Here is a 19,890-nt window from a genome sequence, read left to right as displayed (position 1 = left end):
TCCTTGCCCGCAGCCAATTTCCACCCCGGCAACTTCCTTTTCCTCTGGGCTGCTGACAACGTCTAATGCCCTCTGCTCTGCCACGGTGATGGGCCGCAGGTCCAGCGGGCCCCCTCCAGTTTCCTCCCAGTCCCTGTGATTGTGATTGGCCTGGGGTGTGGGGTGGGGTGAGGGGGGGGGGGGGGGGGGGGGTGAAGGGGATCAGAAAATGACAGTGTTAGACAGTCCGATGCCTGCAGCCCAAGGGGTGGGTAGCTGGTGCCCTCAGTGGCCAGGGCACTCAGTCATGGCAGCCAGTATGGATGCCAGCACGTGGTGCAAGGTGGGGTTCTGCCACCCTCCGGGTGAGGGAGGGGCGGTGAGTTACGGGTGTGTGGGATGCGAGTTAGTGTCAGGTGCACAGTGTTGCCTACTCACCCTGGCAGCCCTGGGGAGATCATGCAGTTTTTTTCTGGCGCTCTTGGCTGGTCTGGACACTGTTGCTGACTGCGCTCACCACCTCTGCCACCTGCGCCCAGGAACGGCGAAGGGTGGCGGCTAGCAGCCTCCTTCCTGGGACGGGGTACAGGGTCGGCCACCTCTCCTCCACTGTGTCCAGGAGGGTCTCCAGCTCGGCATCTGTGAATCTCGGGGTCGCTCTCCTCGCTGCCATCTTGTTGGCTGGGGTGGTGTGTGTGGGGAGTAAAGTGTGCAGGATGTCTATGTGGCTGCAGTTTGTCATCCTCCTGAGTGTCCACCGCGAAACTGACCAATCCCACACTATTTCTCATTGGAATTGATTGTGTTCCACATGGTTTGGGTGCTAGCTCCTTAACAGTAGCTGAATCGGTCCAGCTGCAGCACCAGTTTTGCTGTCGTGGAAGTCCACCAATCCTGTGCCAGTGTCAACACTTCGTGTCAGAAGTGGAGAATTACACCTCATAACTTTTACTGTTTTTTTCTAAAAATGCAGGAGGAGAGAGTCACAGGACCACTAATCAGTTTTAACAACAAGAAAAAAAAATTTATTCAACATAAAAAGTTGGATTATAGTACAGATGTTTCCCCCTTAGTTTAACAAATATGCACCGATTTTAAGATTAACACTGATTATACTGTATATCTTAAATAAATTACAATGGTCTCAGTAACATAATGCACCTTTAAGCACACAGATTGGCTATGGTGAAATACGCACACATAGCTCTGAACCAAAATTTGTGTCTGTGGATTCTCCTCGGAATCCTGCCAGATGACTGTCACAAAAGAGTTTCCAAACTCCACTGCCAAAACAATCTTTAAAATCTTCTCTCAGAATAACGTTTTCCATTAGTGGTTTCAATTCCGAAATCTTGTCCAAACTTTCCAAATGACTCTTTTAAACAAACCTTCCGCTCCACTTTTAAGACGAATCCTGTATCCAGGTTTTACACCTCCCGCTTTAGGGTTTATTTGCCTTGACTGTTTTACAAACTGTTCACAATTGCGTTAACTCTTGATTCCCACATTCTATTAAAATTGCATCAAACATTTGATTTACCACTGAAGTCTGCTTTCTCGTTTTAAATCTGGTTACTACAATCCTCTCTTTAACTCAGAACACTTTGTTTACTCTTCCTTGAGTGCTTCTGAACAATACCTTTGTCTCTGTTCTCTTGACTTAAGTTGTCTTAAGACATTCTTTCTATCCCAATTCCCCGGATATCTGGACAGTAACTGATTCTTTGGGAAGCTGGCACCTTTGCAGTTCTCATCCTGTCCTATCTTTCCCCTGGAAGAGTTGAAAGATGCTCACTCCCTGATGTCCTTCTTCAACTGCCAACATTCAGCTAAACTGAGAACAGAAAGCTTTCATACCATAAAAAGGCCTCCAGTTCCTAAGAACATAGAACATACAGTGCCGAAGGAGGCCATTCGGCCCATCGAGTCTGCACCGACCCACTTAAGCCCTCACTTCCACCCTAACCCCGTAACCCAATAACCCCTCCTTATCCTTTTTGGTCACTAAGAGCAATTTATCATGGCCAATCCACCTAACCTGCATGTCTTTGGACTGTGGGAGGAAACCAGAGCACCCGAAGGAAACCCGCGCAGACACGGGGAGAACATGCAGACTCCGCACAGACAGTGACCCAGCGGGGAATCAAACCTTGGACCCCGGGGCTGTGAAGCTACAGTGCTATCCACTTGTGCTACCGTGCTGCCCTGGAACGCCCTCATGCTGGCTTATTTACTCTTTGCCTTGTAGCCCGCTCTGAACACAAAGGACATAATCAAATAGAATCATAGATTCCCGACAGGGCAGATGGAGGCTATTGGGCCCATTGAATCTGCCCCACCCTTCAAAAGTACACCCTATCTAGGCCCACACCTTGGCCCTATCCCCATTATCTCACCTGATATTTTGGGCACACTAAGGGAAAATTCACCACAGCCAATCTACCTAATCTCCCCATCTTTGGACTGTGGGAGGAAACTGCATCTCCCGGAGGAAACCCACGCAGACAAGGGAAGAACATGCAAACTCCATGCAAACAATCTCCTAAGGGCAGAATCAATCCTGGGTCCCTGGCGCTGTGAAGCAGCAGCACTAACCCACAATAGAAACACAGTTGGAACTTAACCAACCCCCACATGTACAAACACCTTTGTCCAGCATGAATCTAACTGTAGGTTTTACCCTTCCTCTCCTACTGCTCCGAATTCGAACGTACAAACAGGTGCACTGTTCTTATATAGTTTTCTAATAGTTACGTCTTGACTTCTTATCAGAATCTATTATGGTGTAACTTTTCGCACTTATACCCATCAGGAATCTAAGTTAACTGAAGTGGTCAGGTCAGGTGTTTTAAAGACAGAAGATAGTATGATCTGTTGCTGGTCAATGCCAAATGGTTGCCAAATAACCCGGTCACCAGCAGAAAATGTTAACATCTTCGGAAAGTTGCGCGGCTAGAGGAGGCATTGGAGCCTTGAGGGAGAAAATGCTTTAAATTTTGGATGAGCCAATCCTGGAATTCGGCAACTGTGTCGCATTCTTGAACCATAGAGTCAGTATGTAACTTACAAACAAAAGCATTGATGATAGTCGAACAATGATGATGGAGTTCACAAAATAATAATAATAATCACTTATTGTCACAAGTAGGCTTCAATGAAGTTCCTGTGAAAATCCCCTAGTCACCACATTCCAGCGCCTGTTCGGGGAGGCTGGTACAGGAATTGAACCCGCACTGCTGACATTGTTCTGCACTACAAGCCAGCTGATTAGCCCACTGTGCTAAACCAGCCCCAAAAGAGAATGTTTATCTTTTCTGTACTGCTGTTAAGCTTCAATGTTGAACCATGAGTTTAATGTTATTTTAATTCTAAATAGGAGGGGTGGGTGATGGGAGGAACTTAACTTATAATTGAACTCAAAAGTGTTTAAGCTTTGCTCTGCCTAAGGATATTGCCTGAAAGTCTGTCCACATGTTGCTGGGGAAATTCAATAAAGAATGGAATAAACATTCAATATATTAGTCTTATATTCAGGTACGGAGACGTATTGCCAAACAAACATAGAGGCTTGTTAGTATCCATTTCTGATTTTTAAAAATTGATATAATAGCCATCACTCATGACCCTCGAGGCTGTTCATGTTTTTTATATTTTATCTGTATAATTCGTTATTTATGAATTCTGGATATCAATAATGTAAGGTGCTCTGATTTATTCCTGACAGAAGCCAATACTCGATGCACTGCAGTAGCTCTCAGATTAGATGCTGTTTCTGATGCTTTTCCTTTATTCTATGCAGGCACCATCATCACCTTCTTCACCTTCAGCTAATGAACCAAAATATGAGAAGCGTTGGCTAGATACCTTATCAGTCCCTTTGTCGATGGCTCGTGTCTCGAGGTACAGAGCTGGAGCAGATCAATTGAGGTTTGTAATCCAGAGAGACAAAGACTGAACAAATTGGAACCTTGCTGATATTGTATGCAAACAGCTGTTGAGGTACATTATGGGGCAGCATCCTTTACAAAGATGAAAAAATATTATATTCCCATTGCAGTGTATACATTTGCGAGAAGACACGTTTTGCTTATGTTCACAAATATGTGGAGACATGTAAAGTGAAGCTAAATATCACATTTTATTACCCACACCGGCCAACTGCAGCGTCAAACATACTGGCGTATAATCAAAAAGCAGTTCAATGCTTTCCCCTTTGAAAAACATGAGTTCAATTTTAGAAGGAATGTGAAATTGCATCTAATAACAGAACTGTTTCCCAGCTCTTTAATGTTAACAAATCCTCTGCAAATTGCTCACAGTAGGTCAAATCATACCCTATATTATAATAACAGGAAGATTGCTCTGTGTAATATACAACTTAATGGTTTGCATCTGAGATGCAGCAGCCCTTCTCTGTTCTTTTATGTTTAAGATGTTGACTTATTAAAAAGGCACATCTTTAATCCAATTAAATAATAGTTGCTGTTGGCGAGATAAGTGTGCAGATTAAAGATGTTGTAAATAACCCAGATTCAATGTGAGGGTTGAAGAAGGTGTGGTGAGGTTGAGCTGGATGTTGTCAATGTACATATGGAACCTGACAACATGTCTTTGGCTCATGTTTCCAAAGGGCAGCCGGTAGATAATAAATAAAGGGAGATGAAAGATAGATCTTTGGGGGAAACTCAGGTATCATGCTTCATTGTCAGGTGTCTTAAAGACTTAGAGAACTCAGTCATTTTATGTATTTTTTCTGAGCACGATGCACACATCTGCTTTTATGTTACAGTCAAGTCAGACTGAGAAATGGGGGCGGCACGGTAGCACAGTGGCTAACACTGCTGCCTACAGCGCCGAGGACCCAGGTTCAATCCTGGCCCTGGGTCATTGTCTTTGTAGAGTTTGCACATTCTCCCCGTGTCTGTGTGGGTCTCACCCCCCACAACCCAAAGATGTGTGGGATAGGTTAATTGGCCATGCTAAATTGCCCCTTAATTCGAAAAAAAATAAGTGGGTACTCTAAATTTATAAATAAAAATGAAAGACTGAGAAACAGTGGAGGTTAAGATTCATCAGCAGGCTACTAGAAGGTATTGGCACATGCAGTAGTTTGATCTACAGGTGAATTCCAGGTTAAGGACAGCACTGCCGATTGTTGTTAAAGGCAGTGTCGCTGTCATTTTTTATGCTTCAGACTCATTCCAGGCGGCCACAGGAGACACAGTTACTTCCAGTCAGTTAGTCGTGCACAGATGTTTCAAACAGGTGACAGATGCATTGTTTTGCCAGAAATAGCAACTTTCCCACTTTCCCCACGGACAATCAGCTTGAAAGAACTTCATTTATGTTGGATCTTTTGTCCCCTCAGGACGTTTGAAAGTGCTCACAACCAAGAAAGCTTTGTTGAAGTGCAGACAAATTGCATTTTATCACAATGAAGGATTCCCCAAAGTCCAGAACAATATTGATGGCATTTGTGTAGCCCTCTGTGCTCCTGCACACAATTAATATTCATGAATTATAAGAGTTGCCATCAATATGCTGTACGTCTGTGGCTAGTTCCGTGAGGTCAAGCAGATGGATTTCCATTTCCTGAGATGCAGCCTTGACATTTTTATTTTAAAACCGTCCACTGTGCCTGCACTATTTGATACGGAAATAACAGCGCAAGGTCGGTTCCCAGAAGATGAAAGCTATCTTCTGGAATCAGGGTTCATGGCAACTCTACAACAGCTCTGTACAACTTCAGAGCAAGTGTACAAAGAGATTTTTGCATCCACTAGTGTCATTGCTAGTACTCTTAGGTTCACTGAAAAAACGGATACAACCTCTGGGATCTGTCCAGAATGTCGTACAGTAGACCCCAGCCAAAATCTTTTGTATAGAACATAGAACATAGAACGATACAGCGCAGTACAGGCCCTTCGGCCCTCGATGTTGCACCGACATGGAAAAAAAAAACTAAAGGCCATCTAACCTACACTATGCCCTTATCATCCATATGCTTATCCAATAAATTTTTAAATGCCCTCAATGTTGGCGAGTTCACTACTGTTGCAGGTAGGGCATTCCACGGCCTCACCACTCTTTGCGTAAAAAACCCACCTCTGACCTCTGTCCTATATCTATTACCCCTCAATTTAAGGCTATGTCCCCTCGTGCTAGCCACCTCCATCCGCGGGAGAAGGCTCTCGCTGTCCACCCTATCTAACCCTCTGATCATTTTGTATGCCTCTATTAAGTCACCTCTTAACCTTCTTCTCTCTAACGAAAACAACCTCAAGTCCATCAGCCTTTCCTCATAAGATTTTCCCTCCATACCAGGCAACATCCTGGTAAATCTCCTCTGCACCCGTTCCAAAGCTTCCACGTCCTTCCTATAATGAGGCGACCAGAACTGTACGCAATACTCCAAATGCGGCCGTACCAGAGTTTGGTACAGCTGCATCATGACCTCATGGCTCCGGAACTCAATCCCTCTACCAATAAAGGCCAACACACCATAGGCCTTCTTCACAACCCTATCAACCTGGGTGGCAACTTTCAGGGATCTATGTACATGGACACCGAGATCCCTCTGCTCATCCACACTACCAAGAATTTTACCATTAGCCAAATATTCCGCATTCCTGTTATTCTTTCCAAAGTGAATCACCTCACACTTCTCCACATTAAACTCCATTTGCCACCTCTCAGCCCAGCTCTGCAGCTTATCTATGTCCATCTGTAACCTGCAACATCCTTCCGCACTGTCTACAACTCCACCGACTTTAGTGTCGTCTGCAAATTTACTCACCCATCCTTCTGCGCCCTCCTCTAGGTCATTTATAAAAATGACAAACAGCAACGGCCCCAGAACAGATCCTTGTGGTACGCCACTCGTAACTGAACTCCATTCTGAACATTTCCCATCAACTACCACTCTCTGTCTTCTTTCAACTAGCCAATTTCTGATCCACATCTCTAAATCACCCTCAATCCCCAGCCTCCGTATTTTCTGCAATAGCCGACCGTGGGGAACCTTATCAAACGCTTTACTGAAATCCATATACACCACATCAACTGCTCTACCCTCGTCTACCTGTTCAGTCACCTTCTCAAAGAACTCGATAAGGTTTGTGAGGCATGACCTACCCTTCACAAAACCATGCTGACTATCCCTAATCATATTATTCCTATCTAGATGATTATAAATCGTATCTTTTATAATCCTCTCCAAGACTTTACCCACCACAGACGTTAGGCTCACCGGCCTATAGTTACCGGGGTTATCTCTACTCCCCTTCTTGAACAAAGGGACCACATTTGCTATCCTCCAGTCCTCTGGCACTATTCCTGTAGCTAATGATGACCTAAAAATCAAAGCCAAAGGCTCAGCAATCTCTTCCCTGGCTTCCCAGAGAATCCTAGGATAAATCCCATCCGGCCCCGGGGACTTATCTATTTTCACCTTGTCCAGAATTGCCAACACTTCTTCCCTACGCACCTCAATGCCATCTATTCTAATAGCCTGGGTCTCAGCATTCTCCTCCACAATATTATCTTTTTCTTGAGTGAATACTGACGAAAAGTATTCATTTAGTATCTCGCTTATCTCCTCAGCCTCCACACACAACTTCCCACCACTGTCCTTGACTGGCCCTACTCTTACCCTAGTCATTCTTTTATTCCTGACATACCTATAGAAAGCTTTTGGGTTTTCCTTGATCCTACCTGCCAAAGACTTCTCATGTCCCCTCCTTGCTCGTCTCAGCTCTCTCTTTAGATCCTTCCTCGCTTCCTTGTAACTATCAAGCGCCCCAACTGAAACTTCACGCCTCATCTTCACATAGGCCTCCTTCTTCCTCTTAACAAGAGATTCCACTTCTTTGGTAAACCACGGTTCCCTCGCTCGACCCCTTCCTCCCTGCCTGACTGGTACGTACTTATCAAGAACATGCAATAGCTGTTCCTTGAACAAGCTCCACATATCCAGTGTGCCCAACCCTTGCAGCCTACTTCTCCAACCAACACATCCTAAGTCATGTCTAATGGCATCATAATTGCCCTTCCCCCAGCTATAACTCTTGCTCTGCGGGGTATACTTATCCCTTTCCATCACTAACGTAAAGGTCACCGAATTGTGGTCACTGTCTCCAAAGTGTTCACCTACCTCCAGATCTAACACCTGGCCTGGTTCATTACCCAAAACCAAATCCAAAGTGGCCTCACCTCTTGTTGGCCTGTCAACATATTGTGTCAGAAAACCCTCCTGCACACATTGTACAAAGAACGACCCATCCAATGTACTCGAACTATATCTTTTCCAGTCAATATTAGGAAAGTTAAAGTCTCCCATAACAACTACCCTGTTACTGTATCATCATACTCTGTTTCATAATGTGAAATTTGCTGTCACAAATGGCATTAAAATACAAGAAGCACAGGAGGAAGGCAATGAGCAGAAGCAAGGAGATGACCAAGGGAAAATGCCGAAGGCTGAAAATTCAATTTATGCCCCACCTTTGTGGGCTGATAGAGCTTTCTCATAATTACCTCAAAGAGTTCTCCCTTCGTCTTCACCATGTCTTCATGATCGATGTGCAAGATTTCATAAGATGGTTATATTTTGAATTGTGTCTTTCAATTTATGGTTAAAGTCAAGTTGTATTGCGCTCTGCCAGGCAACAGGGCGGGTGATGGTGACCATGGGAAGATCAAAACTTAGTCAAACCCAAGTGCCATATTTCACACCTGAACACAAAGAGAAAGGCAGCTGTTCTTGCCTTGTGCAAACTTACAGACAGCCATTCAGTCGGATGTTTAAGAAAGCTGGACAGAGAAGCAATCTCAGGGAGACAGGAACAGCAGCTGCTGCAGTTAAGAGGACTATTTTTCCTCTATTAGCTTGAAGACAAGATGCAGGTGGGAAGACATCCCTGGTTGAAGAGATGGAACCTGTAGAAATTTAAGAACCTTAAAAGACTCGTCGTGGTGTGGCCGGGGAAGGAATCACTGGAGTGAGTTGCGTTGCTGGAGTTCGGCTTGGGATTTCTCAGAAGACTGAGGAAAAGGGCCTTTGATGGTCATTAAGCAGTATGACAGTAAATTTGGAGAAGGAAGCCCATTGGAAGCTGCCTACTTTTGGACTTTTTCTGTAAAGACTACAGCCAGGATTCTCCCCTACCCGGAATTCTCTGCCCCTTTAGGGGCTAGGCCCGCGCCGGAGTGGTTTCCACTCCGCCGGCTGGCGTGGACGGCCTTTGGCGCCACGCCAGCCGGGGCCAAAAGGACTTCGCCAGCCAGCGTAAGTCCGCACATGCGCCGGAGCGTCAGCGTCTGCTGACGTCATACCAGCGCATGCGCAGTGGAGGGGCCTCTTCCGCCCCTGCCATGGTAAAGGCCATGGCGGGGGCGGAAAAAAAAGAGTGCCCCCACGGCACAGGCCCGCCCGCCGATCGGTGGGCCCCGATCACGGGCCAGGCCGACTGGCGTGACACAATTCCCGCCCCCGCCGAATCTCGGGGGGGCGGAGAATTCGGGACATGGCGGGGGCGGGATTGACGCTGGCCCCGGGCGATTCTGGGGTGGAAGTATTGTTTGCTCACAATCTAAGATGGAAGCGAGGGAAAATCTCCCAAGTGCCTCTGATGATGTCACCAAGTAATCATGTGACATACTACACAGAGTGCATTGGTTACAATACACAATATCCCTCCCCCTTTACTCCTGTAGTAAGTGGATGTTGGCTCCACTCAGGCAGAATCCGTCATTCAGGAATCTTTGCTTTCATGCTCTTGCTGGTCTGTTCACACTTGGCTCAGGCTCATCATCGGATAAAGTTGGTTCTTCTTCAGCTTCTACAGATGGTGCTGGTTCAACTGGTGTAGAATCTGAATAGGCCCAGGGATTTCCAAACCTTGAGTGTCTGACATTGGCCTTTCAGATACCAACTCTGCAAATTCTCTTTTTGAAGCGAGGATTTGAGGGTGTCTCTTCCAAGCTCTCTCATCATCGATTTGTAGTGTATATGAAATAGGCCCTGTGTTTGCAAGTATTGTGGCATGTACCCATTTCTAGCTTGAAGAGTAGTTTCTTGTCAAAACTCTCGCTCAAAACCTCTTGGTTTTGATGTCTGTTCGTGGCAAGTAATTTGTTTTCTCAGTTGTCGCTCTACAAGGGTAGCATGGGGGGCAGCAGGGTAGCATGGTGGTTAGCATAAATGCTTCACAGCTCCAGGGTCCCAGGTTCGATTCCCGGCTGGGTCACTGTCTGTGTGGAGTCTGCACGTTCTCCCCCTGTGTGCGTGGGTTTCCTCCGGGTGCTCCGGTTTCCTCCCACAGTCCAAAGATGTGCGGGTTAGGTGGATTGGCCATGCTAAATTGCCCGTAGTGTCGTAATAAAAGTAAGGTTAGGGGGTTGCGGGTATGGGGTGGATACGTGGGTTTGAGTGGGGTGATCATGGCTCGGCACAACATTGAGGGCCGAGGGGCCTGTTCTGTGCTGTACTGTTCTAATGGTAGTAGTGTCTGGTAGTAAGAGCAAATCAAACTTGGTTCTCAACTTCCTTTTTTAAAACAATATTGCCAGTGATTTTTGGGTTGTTGCATGGCCGGAGTTTCTGTAGGAAATGAGAAACTTGTTTTACTCTCTTAGCTAATGGTTTTTCGGCCTTTGATGCTTGATGGCATTCTCCAATGACTGTACTAGCCTCTCCACCAAACTGTTTGTGGAAGGATGATACGGTGCAGTTTTTATATGTTGAATGCCATTGTTTCGAAGGTAGTCCACAAATTCTTTTGACGGTAACTGAGTCCCGTTATCGCTAACCAGTTCCAGTTTGCTAAACCATACAATTACTTCGGCCAGATATTCTTTTCCATAGTCGCCAACTGCATTATCATTATTTCAGGCCATTTGGAATGTGCATCCATGAGGACAAGGAACAGATACCCTTCAATTGGTCCCACAAAATCAAGATGTATTCTTTGCCATGGTTGCTTTGGCCAATCTCAAGGGTGAAGTGGTTGAAGATATGGATATTTCATATCCTAGCAGAAGACTAACATTGACCTACTCTTTCTTCAGTCTGTGAGTCTCACCCAGGCCACCAGAAATAATTCCTTGGGAGCTCTTTCATCCAAACAATACCTGGATGTCCTTCATGCAGCTGATCCAATATTGACACTGCCAGCATGGAGGAAAGATGACTCATATCCCCCATATAAGAACTCTGTTTTGTACTGTTAATTCAATTGTTTGCAATGGCTTGAATTCCAGATTTCTCCCCTGTTTACCCAGGAGTATACCTTTCATGCCAACAACCTTCCTCAACACTGCATCTGACCTCATGTGGCTTTGCATTTGAGATGCAATAATAGGTTGATGCACTATCAATTACGACGGGACGAGAGTAGAGAGTAATTGAGGCTTTATTACACAGAGATATGGAGCCTCCCGCAGCTGCTGCCTAAATGGCTGCAGCTCGGAGAGCCCACACATTTATACTCTGCCTACTGGGCGGAGCCAGCAGGCAGGAGCTACCCCGTACCTGTAGTACAGGGGCCTTACCGTAATACCGTTTGTTGCAATATACACAAAACAACAGTGGTGACTACCACATTCACCCCCAGTTAAAAAAAAGAGTCCAGCGGCGGTGGTGGAAACTATTTACATACAGGTTGTTTAAAAATTACAGGTTGTTTAAATTTTAAGAAAGAGGTTACAAATTTAGACGGTCGGGCGCCTTGATCCATCATTGCGAGCGACAAAGTTGTGGTGTTGATTCAGGCGTTGGTTCGGTCGTCGGGGACTCCGGGAGCGTGTCGACCTCATCTTCGGGTGGGGCCAAGGGGAGGGCGGATCGTCCTGGAGCGCGGGCTGTGGTGGGGTATGCTGGGGGGAAGAAGGGTGGCGCTGGGGCGGGGGAGGGGGGGGGGTGTGTGGGGACCCAGCTGGTGCCAGGTCCTGGAGGGAGACTGTGTCTTGGTAGACATCAGGGTACGCTACGTAGGCGTACTGTGGGTTCGCGTGGAGTAGCTGTAACCTCTCAACCAATGGGTCCACCTTGTGGAGCCGCACATGCTTGCGGCTGAGAACGGGTCCTGGAGCTGCCAGCCATGTTGGGAGCGAAACCCCGGAGGTGGACTTCCTGGGGAAGGCAAAGAGATGTTCATGATGGGTTTTGTCAGTCACAGTGCACAGGAGCGACCAAATGGAGTGAAGGGAGTCGGGGAGGACCTCCTGTCAGCGGGAGGCCGGGAGATTTCTGGACCGTTTCCCCGGGAGTTGTAGCTGGCCGTCCTGCTCGAGGCAATGCCCCTGTTGAGCAGGTACTGCCGTAGGTCATCGCTCATAAACGAGGATCCCCGGTAGCTGTGGACGTGGGCAGGGAAACCGAACAGAGCGAAGGTGGTGTTGAGGGCTTTGATGACGGTGGCAAACGTCATGTCGGGGCACGGGATGGCGAAGGGGAATATCGAGTACTCGTCAACCACATTGAGAAAATATGTGTTGCGGTCGGTGAGGGGAGGGTCCCTTTGAAGTCCACACTGAGGCATTCAAAGGGGCGGAAGGCCTTCACCAGGCGCGCACAGTCTGGCCGGTAGAAGTGCGGTTTACACTCCGCGCAGACCTGGCAGTCTCTGGTGAAAGCCCTGACTTCCTCGATGGAGTAGGGCAGATTGCGGGCCTTTATGAGGCAGGGTGCGGAGTCGGTCCACTTGTGCGCTGGCACATGTACCTCGGGATAGGGCATCGGGGGGCTCGTTGAGCTTACCGGGACGATACAAAATCTCATAATTGTAGTTGGAGAGCTCGATCCTCCACCTCCAGATTTTATAATTTTTGATCTTACCCCGCTGTGTGTTGTTAAACATGAAGGCAACCGACCGTTGGTCAGTGAGGAGAGTGAATATCCTGCCAGCCAGATAATGCCTCCAATGCTGCACAGCTTCTTCGATGGCTTGGGCCTCCTTCTCGATGGAAGGGTGCCGAATTTCGGAGGCATGGAGGGTGCGGAAAAAGAATGCCACGGGCCTGCCTGCCTGGTTGAGGGTGGCGGCCAGAGCGATGCCTGATGCATCGCTCTCGACTTGGAAGGGTAGCGTCTCGTCGACCGCGTGCATCACGGCCTTGGCGATGTCGGCCTTGATACGGTTGAAGTTCTGGTGAGCCTCAGCCGTTAGTGGGAAAACGGTGGAGTGAATGTGTGGCGGGTCTTGTCTGCATAGTTAGGGACGCACTGGGTGTAGTACGAGAAGAACCCGGGCATCGTTTGAGGGCCTTGGGACAATGGGGGAGGGGGAGTTCCATGAGGGGGCGCATGCAGTCGGGGTCGGGCCCTAGAATTCGGTTCTGAACCATATAGCTGAGATGGCTAATCGGTCCGTGCTGAACACACACTTCTCCTTGTTGTACGTTAGGTTGAGGAGCTTGGCGGTGTGGAGGAATTTGGAAAGGTTAGCGTCGTGGTCCTGCTGGTCATGGCCGCAGATGGTGATGTTATCCAGGTACGGGAAAGTGGCCCGCAGTCCGTACCGGTCAACCATTAGGTCCATCTCCCGTTGGAAGACCGAGACCCCGTTAGTGACGCCGAAGAGAACCGTAAGGAAATGGTAAAGGCGGTCATCCGTCTCAAATGTGGTGCACTGGCGGTCCGCCTTGCGAATGGGGAGCTGGTGTTAGGCAGATTTCAGGTCCACTGTCGAGAAGACCCGGTACTGTGCCATCTGGTTGACCATATCAGATATGTGAGGGAGGGGGTACTCGTCGAGCTGCGTGTACCGATTGGTAGTCTGACTGTAGTCAACGACCATCCTGTATTTCTTCCCAGTTTTCACCACTATCACTTGGGCTCTCCAGGGGCTGTTCCTGGCCTTGATAATACCTTCCCGCAACAGCCGCTGAACTTCCGACCTGATGAAGGTCCTATCCTGGGTGCTGTACCATCTGCTCCTGGTGGTGGCGGGTTTGCAATCCGGGGTGAGGTTTGCAAACAGGGAAGGTGGGTCGACCTTAAGGGTCGTGAGGCCCATACAGTAAGGGGTGGTAGGGGCCCGCCAAATTTCAGGGTTAGGCACTGAAGGCTGCACTGGAAGTCCAGGTCAAGTAGCAAGGTAGCGCAGGGGCTAGGGAGGACGTAGAGCCGGAAGCCACTGAACTCCACACCCTGGATGGTGAGGGTGGCAGTGCAGTACCCCCCGATCACCATGGAGTGGGATCCGGAGGCCAGGGAGATTTTCTGGTTGGCGGGGTGGACCGTGAGGGAGCAGCGCCTTACCGTATCGGGGTGGATGAGGCTCTGTGCTCCTGGAGTCCAGAAGGCAGGAAACCTTCTGACCTTCACTGTCATCGACGCAGTCGCGAGGTTGTGCGGTTGTGTCTGGTCAATCGTAACGGAGCCCAGACGTGGCTGGTCGGTGGCGGTTGCAGGTGATGAGCGGCCCGATGAGGTGTACGACGAGCAGGGATCCTGAGGCGGGGAAGGTGGCAGCGCCCACGGGCCGCACGTGTGAGGCAAGCAAGATGGCAAGCAAGATGGTGGTGCCCACGGGCCGCACGTGTTTTGAGGCGAGCAAGATAGCGGCGCCCACAGGCCGCACGTGGTCTGAGGCAAGGAAGATGGCAGTGCCCAAGGGCCGCACGAGGTCTGAGGCGAGGAAGATCAACTTCAGGAAGCATAGTGGAGAACATGCCCCTGCCTACATCAATGGGAACAAAGTAAGAAGGGTCGAGAGCTTCATGTTTTTAGGTGGACAGATCACCAACAGCCTGTCCTGGTCCCCCATGCCGACACTATAGTTAAGAAAGCCCACCAACGAAGCCCTCAGAAGACTAAGGAAATTTGGCATGTGGGCTATGACCCTCACCAACTTCTACAGTTGCACCATAGAAAGCATTCTTTCTGGTTGTATCACAGCTTGGTATGGAGCCTGCTCTGCCCAAGACCACAGGAAACTACAAAAGGTCGTGAATGTAGCCCAGTCCATCATGCAAACCAGCCTCCCATCCATTGACTCTGTCTACAATTCCCGCTGCCTCGGAAAGGCAGCCAGTATAACTAAGGACCCCATACACCCCGGACATACTCTCTTCCACCTTTGTCCGTCAGGTAAAAGATACCAAAGTTTGAGGTCACGTACCAACCGACTCAGGAACAGCTTCTTCCCCACTGCCATCAGACTTTTGAATGGACCTACCTCATATTAAGTTGATCTTTTCTCTCCACCTTGCTATGACTGTAACATTATATTCTGCAGTCTCTCCTTCCTTCCCTATGTACGGAATGCATTGTTTGTACAGCATGCAAGAAACAACTAGTTGGGGACCGACTAGTATGTGGCATAAATAATGTCACAACCCAGAGGGAATTGCTGGCAGAACCTACCCTGGACCTTAAAAGAGCCATAGAATTGGCACTGTCTCACAAAAACATTAAAAAGGGGCCCAGTGGGGAGGCAGTGGCCTGGAGGAATTGTTACTGGACTAGTAATCCAGAGACTCAGGGTAATGCTTTGGGGACATGGGTTTGAATCCCACCAGGGAATGGTGGAATTTGAATTCAATAAAAAATCTGGAATTGAATGTTGAATGATGACCATGAACCATTGTTGTAAAAAGCCATCTGGTTCACTAATGTCCTTAAGGGAAGGAAATTTGCCATCCTTACCTGGTCTGGCCTACATGTGACTTCAGATCCACAGCAATATGGTTGACTCTTAAATGCCCTCAGGGATGGATAACAAATGCTGGCCTGGCCAGTGACACCCACATCCCATCAACAAATAAAGAAATTAAAAAACAGGGTCCCATGAATTCGAGGGTCCTCAGTGTCAGGTGACCCCCAGACAGGAAAACCAGTTTCCCCATGAACAGTACTCATGTGGCCCACTCACCACCAAGTCAACAATTAGGCACAATATATAAGGAGGTGGGTCAATGGCCGCAAGACACCAGGGGCGAAATTCTCCGACCCCCCGCAGGGTCGGGGAATCGCCCGGGGCCGGCATAAATCCCGCCCCTGCCGTGGCCGGAATTCTCCGCCACCCGGGAATTGGTGGGGGCGGGAATTGCGCCGCTCTGATCGGCGTACCGCCCGCGGTGATTCTCGGGCCCGCAATGGGCTGAAGTCCCGCCGCTGAGAGGCCAATCCCGCCGACATGGTTTCAACCACCTCTGGTGGCTGCGTGAATGGCGGCGCGAGCGGGCCCCCGGGGTCCTGGGGAATGTGCGGTGCGATCGGACCCCGGGGGGTGCCCCGACGGTGGCCTGGCCTACGATCGGAGCCCACCGATCGGCGGGCGGGCCAGTGCCGTGGGGGCACTCTTTTTCTTTCGCCGCCACCACGGCCTCCACCATGGCGGAGGCGGAAGAGACCCCCCCCTACCGCGCATGCGCCGGTGGTGATGTCAGTGGCCGCTGACGCACTGGCGCATTCGCGAACCGGCAAAGGCCTTTCGGCTAGCCCCGATGCCGGGCGGCGGGCGTCAAAGGCCGTTGTCGCTGGTTTTGGCGTCAGTCGGCGTGGCGCCAACCACTCCGACGCGGGCCTAGCCCCTAAAGGTGCGGAGAATTCCCCACCTTTGGTGAGGCCAGATGCCGGAGTGGTTGGCGCCACTCCACTACGCCGGGACCCCCGCCCCGCCGGGTAGGGGAGAATCTCGGCCTAGAAACAGATGGGAAACCTCTCCGGAGGATGACAGAGAGCAATCACAGAGTTGCCGCACCTGTGGTTGTAGGGCACGCCCAAGGCAAGGCTGACAGAATCGGAAGAACGCATAGTTCCCAGGCTGGAAGACAGAGCTACCTTAGGCCATCGTTTTATAAATCAATCAGCTTGAACAAGCAGAGATAATGCAATTAAATTGCATCACTGCCCCCAAAATGGCCCCAATCTGGATCAAACAACCGGTCAATGGTCACCCCATGGACATGGAAGTAGACAAAGGTGCTGCCGCCTCCATTATGATGGAACAGACGGGCAGCACGGTGACACAGTGGTTAGCACTGCTACCTCATGGTGCCGAGGACCCTGTTCGATCCTGACCCCTGATCACTGTCCTTATGGAGTTTGTACGGTCTCCCTGTGTCTGCGTGGGTCTCACCCCCACAACCCAAAATGATGTGCAGCATAGGTGAATTGGCCACACGTAAGTGCCCCTTATGTGAGAAAAAAAAAAATGAGTGAACAGACTTTCAAGCAACTTTGAATGGTCATTTTGCCCTTTGGCTTGCGAGATACCAGGACCAGGTGAGCCATGAACACAGGGGAGCCATTAGATTACGTCGGAACCACCATGATCCCGGTCACACATGGGCAGCAGATGGTCCGACTCCTCTTAATAGTAGTACAAGGAAGAGACTGGCTGCAAAATATCTACCTCGATAGGCAACTGATAGTTAAGAAAGGCAGCAGCAACTTATACAAAGTCACAAAAAGTCATAGGGACGTATCCTGAGATACTCCAGGAAAGCCTCATAGAGTACGGTAGCATTGTGGATAGCACAATTGCTTCACAGCTCCAGGGTCCCAGGTTCGATTCCGGCTTGGGTCACTGTCTGTGCGGAGTCTGCACATCCTCCCCGTGTATGCGTGGGTTTCCTCCGGGTGCTCCGGTTTCCTCCCACAGTCCAAAGATGTGCAAGTTGGGTGGATTGGCCATGATAAATTGCCCTTAGTGTCCAAAATTGCCCTTAGTGTTGGGTGGGGTTACTGGGTTATTGGGATAGGGTGGATGTGTTGACCTTGGGTCGGGTGCTCTTTCCAAGAGCCGGTGCAGACATGATGGGCCTCATGGCCTCATTCTGCACTGTAAATTCTATGTAAATTCTATGAGTACGGGTTTCCCTGGTAGCAGGCGGAGGCCTGCTGGGACTTGTTAACTGAGACCTTTAAATGTTGACCCTAACCAGGACTGAGTGCTGGTAGTCCCAGGTCGGCACTCTATTGCTGTGCACCATGATAGCAGCTTTACTTTTGGATTGTAAATAAACTGCGTTAGCGTTCCTGCGTCAAAAATTGTGGGAGCGTTTCCAAGGCCTGAGTATTGAGCCAGCCTTTATGTGGGGTTCCTCCCTCATTGTTAGGCTTATCTTAAGAAACAGAGCAGGCACACAACAACCTGGATAAGACAGCATTTATTATCCCAAGCGTGGTTTCGTGTTCGCGACAGATGGACCTGGATATTGCCAAGATTGATCTACTGAACACTGATAAAAACACATCAATTATATGATTTCCAAAAATCAATAGCCCACCCCAGTTGGACTTGATCCAATCCTTGAAGCTGTCATGTTCAAACTATCCAATAAAATTGTGACAAGTTAATGATTTCATCCCATCCTGTCACCTGTTGTTTACCAAGATTCTGTGTCCATTTTAATCCTGATCTGACGGTCAGATCCTGTCCACCAATTGTTCAGCTTAGGACAGGATGCCAAAACTGGCATCCTCTTCACTCCATGGATTGTTTCAGAGGATATTGGGGGCCACTGATAAAACTTGTTTACTACGTTCACTGTGTAATCTGCTGACCACACATCTCGTGTGTCTCAAAAACATGTGCAAGTTAGCTAGCCTAAATCCCATCATGCATTGTGGCCACTACTTGTAGTTAGAGCCTATATGATTATCACTGCTATGTCCTAAAATACAGGTTTAATGGTTAATAATGATTACTGGGTGTACTTTCCATGATTAATCTCAATCGTTAATAAACTAACTTATGTAGAACTACTCTAGTGGCATCCTAGCTATTCAGTTTTAAGAGGTCTCACCTCTGGACACCCCACTCACCGATGGCCAGTTTTACTGAACATTTTATGGATGGTGGAGTGGTCATCTGAAAATCGATCTTCGCCTCGAGGTCCAAGACTGGCTGTTTACTTTTTCTGACAAGTTCACTGGAAAAAACATCCTTGTCTCCAGCTTTGTTGTGGGACTTTACTTTAAGCCACAGTTAAGGAAAACCAGGTTGCCACACTGTAGGCTATTTAACCAGTTGCTAGGTCACAGCCTAAGATTGAAGAGAGGGAAATCTCCCAAGAACACCTGCTAACGTCACCATATAATGAGACCAATTATATTTAGGCCTTGGTTACAATACATAAGTGTTTTTCCCATTAATGGATTTGCGCAGCTTACTCTAGTCAGTCTGTGTCTTATATCATTAATGTCATTCTTACCCAAATGTAGAATATTAATAGTTTTTCGTTTTCCCTCCTTGAAGCACAGTGTTGCACTTGATCATATTATGATCGCTTTTAGATAAATGTTCACATATCGTTAGGCAGTTGACGACACCTCATTTATTTCTTGCGCATGTTAATGATGCTCCACTGATATTCTTTTCCAGTGGAAGCTCCATCAGAATACTTGAAGTTGTTTGGTTAGACTTTCCAGGAGCCGTGTTTGGCCTTTGTAAGTGCTGATTTGTCAGTGGAGTTATTGTGGATTGTTGTCTCAATTTTCTTTGTAATCTGGTCGGCTATCTACCCAAATGATTTCTCTCTCTGGCAGTCCAGACAGCTGCTGGTTGCCTCTGAAGTGGTCCCCTGGCCCTCAGCACTGTTTTTACTTTATTTGCTAACAATTAATTTGGTGCTTATCCCCAAGTCTCTACCATGTCACACTGACGTGGCAGAGCCGGTCAAAGTAAATGGTTAGCTGTTAATTGAAACATTGACTCCATGCCCTTGTTGTCATGTTGATTAATGGAGCTGGTACCGTGGGTGGCATAGAGGATTGCCATCATTGCGAGCTCCTCATGTAGTATAATCTCCACTTTAGCAGCTAACACATGTAGTCAGTGGCTGGGCTACTCGGTCACATTCCTACAGACCAGGGCCGGGCTTCTCCGACCCCGCACCAGGTCGGAGTATCGTCGATCACGCCGATTTTTCATGCGCCACTGGTCCGACGCCGTCCCACCG

General features: G+C 48.5%; 1 protein-coding gene across 7 annotated transcripts in view; it reads left to right on the top strand.

Moving 5' to 3' along the window:
* The window catches only part of sntg2 (syntrophin, gamma 2), a 1,464,242-nt gene that overhangs the window by 1,264,022 nt on the left and 180,330 nt on the right, over window positions 1–19,890 (top strand). For all 7 annotated transcript variants that reach the window (XM_038800365.1, XM_038800367.1, XM_038800366.1 and 4 more), the window contains one exon: window positions 3,779–3,906. In XM_038800365.1, coding sequence (XP_038656293.1) covers window positions 3,779–3,906 — 128 coding nt within the window. The remainder of the gene's footprint in view (window positions 1–3,778; window positions 3,907–19,890) is intronic.

The sequence above is a fragment of the Scyliorhinus canicula genome, chromosome 6, assembly GCF_902713615.1.
Source record: "Scyliorhinus canicula chromosome 6, sScyCan1.1, whole genome shotgun sequence".
NCBI classification, from domain to species: Eukaryota; Metazoa; Chordata; class Chondrichthyes; order Carcharhiniformes; family Scyliorhinidae; genus Scyliorhinus; species Scyliorhinus canicula.
This window is presented reverse-complemented; position numbering and strand designations above follow the sequence as displayed.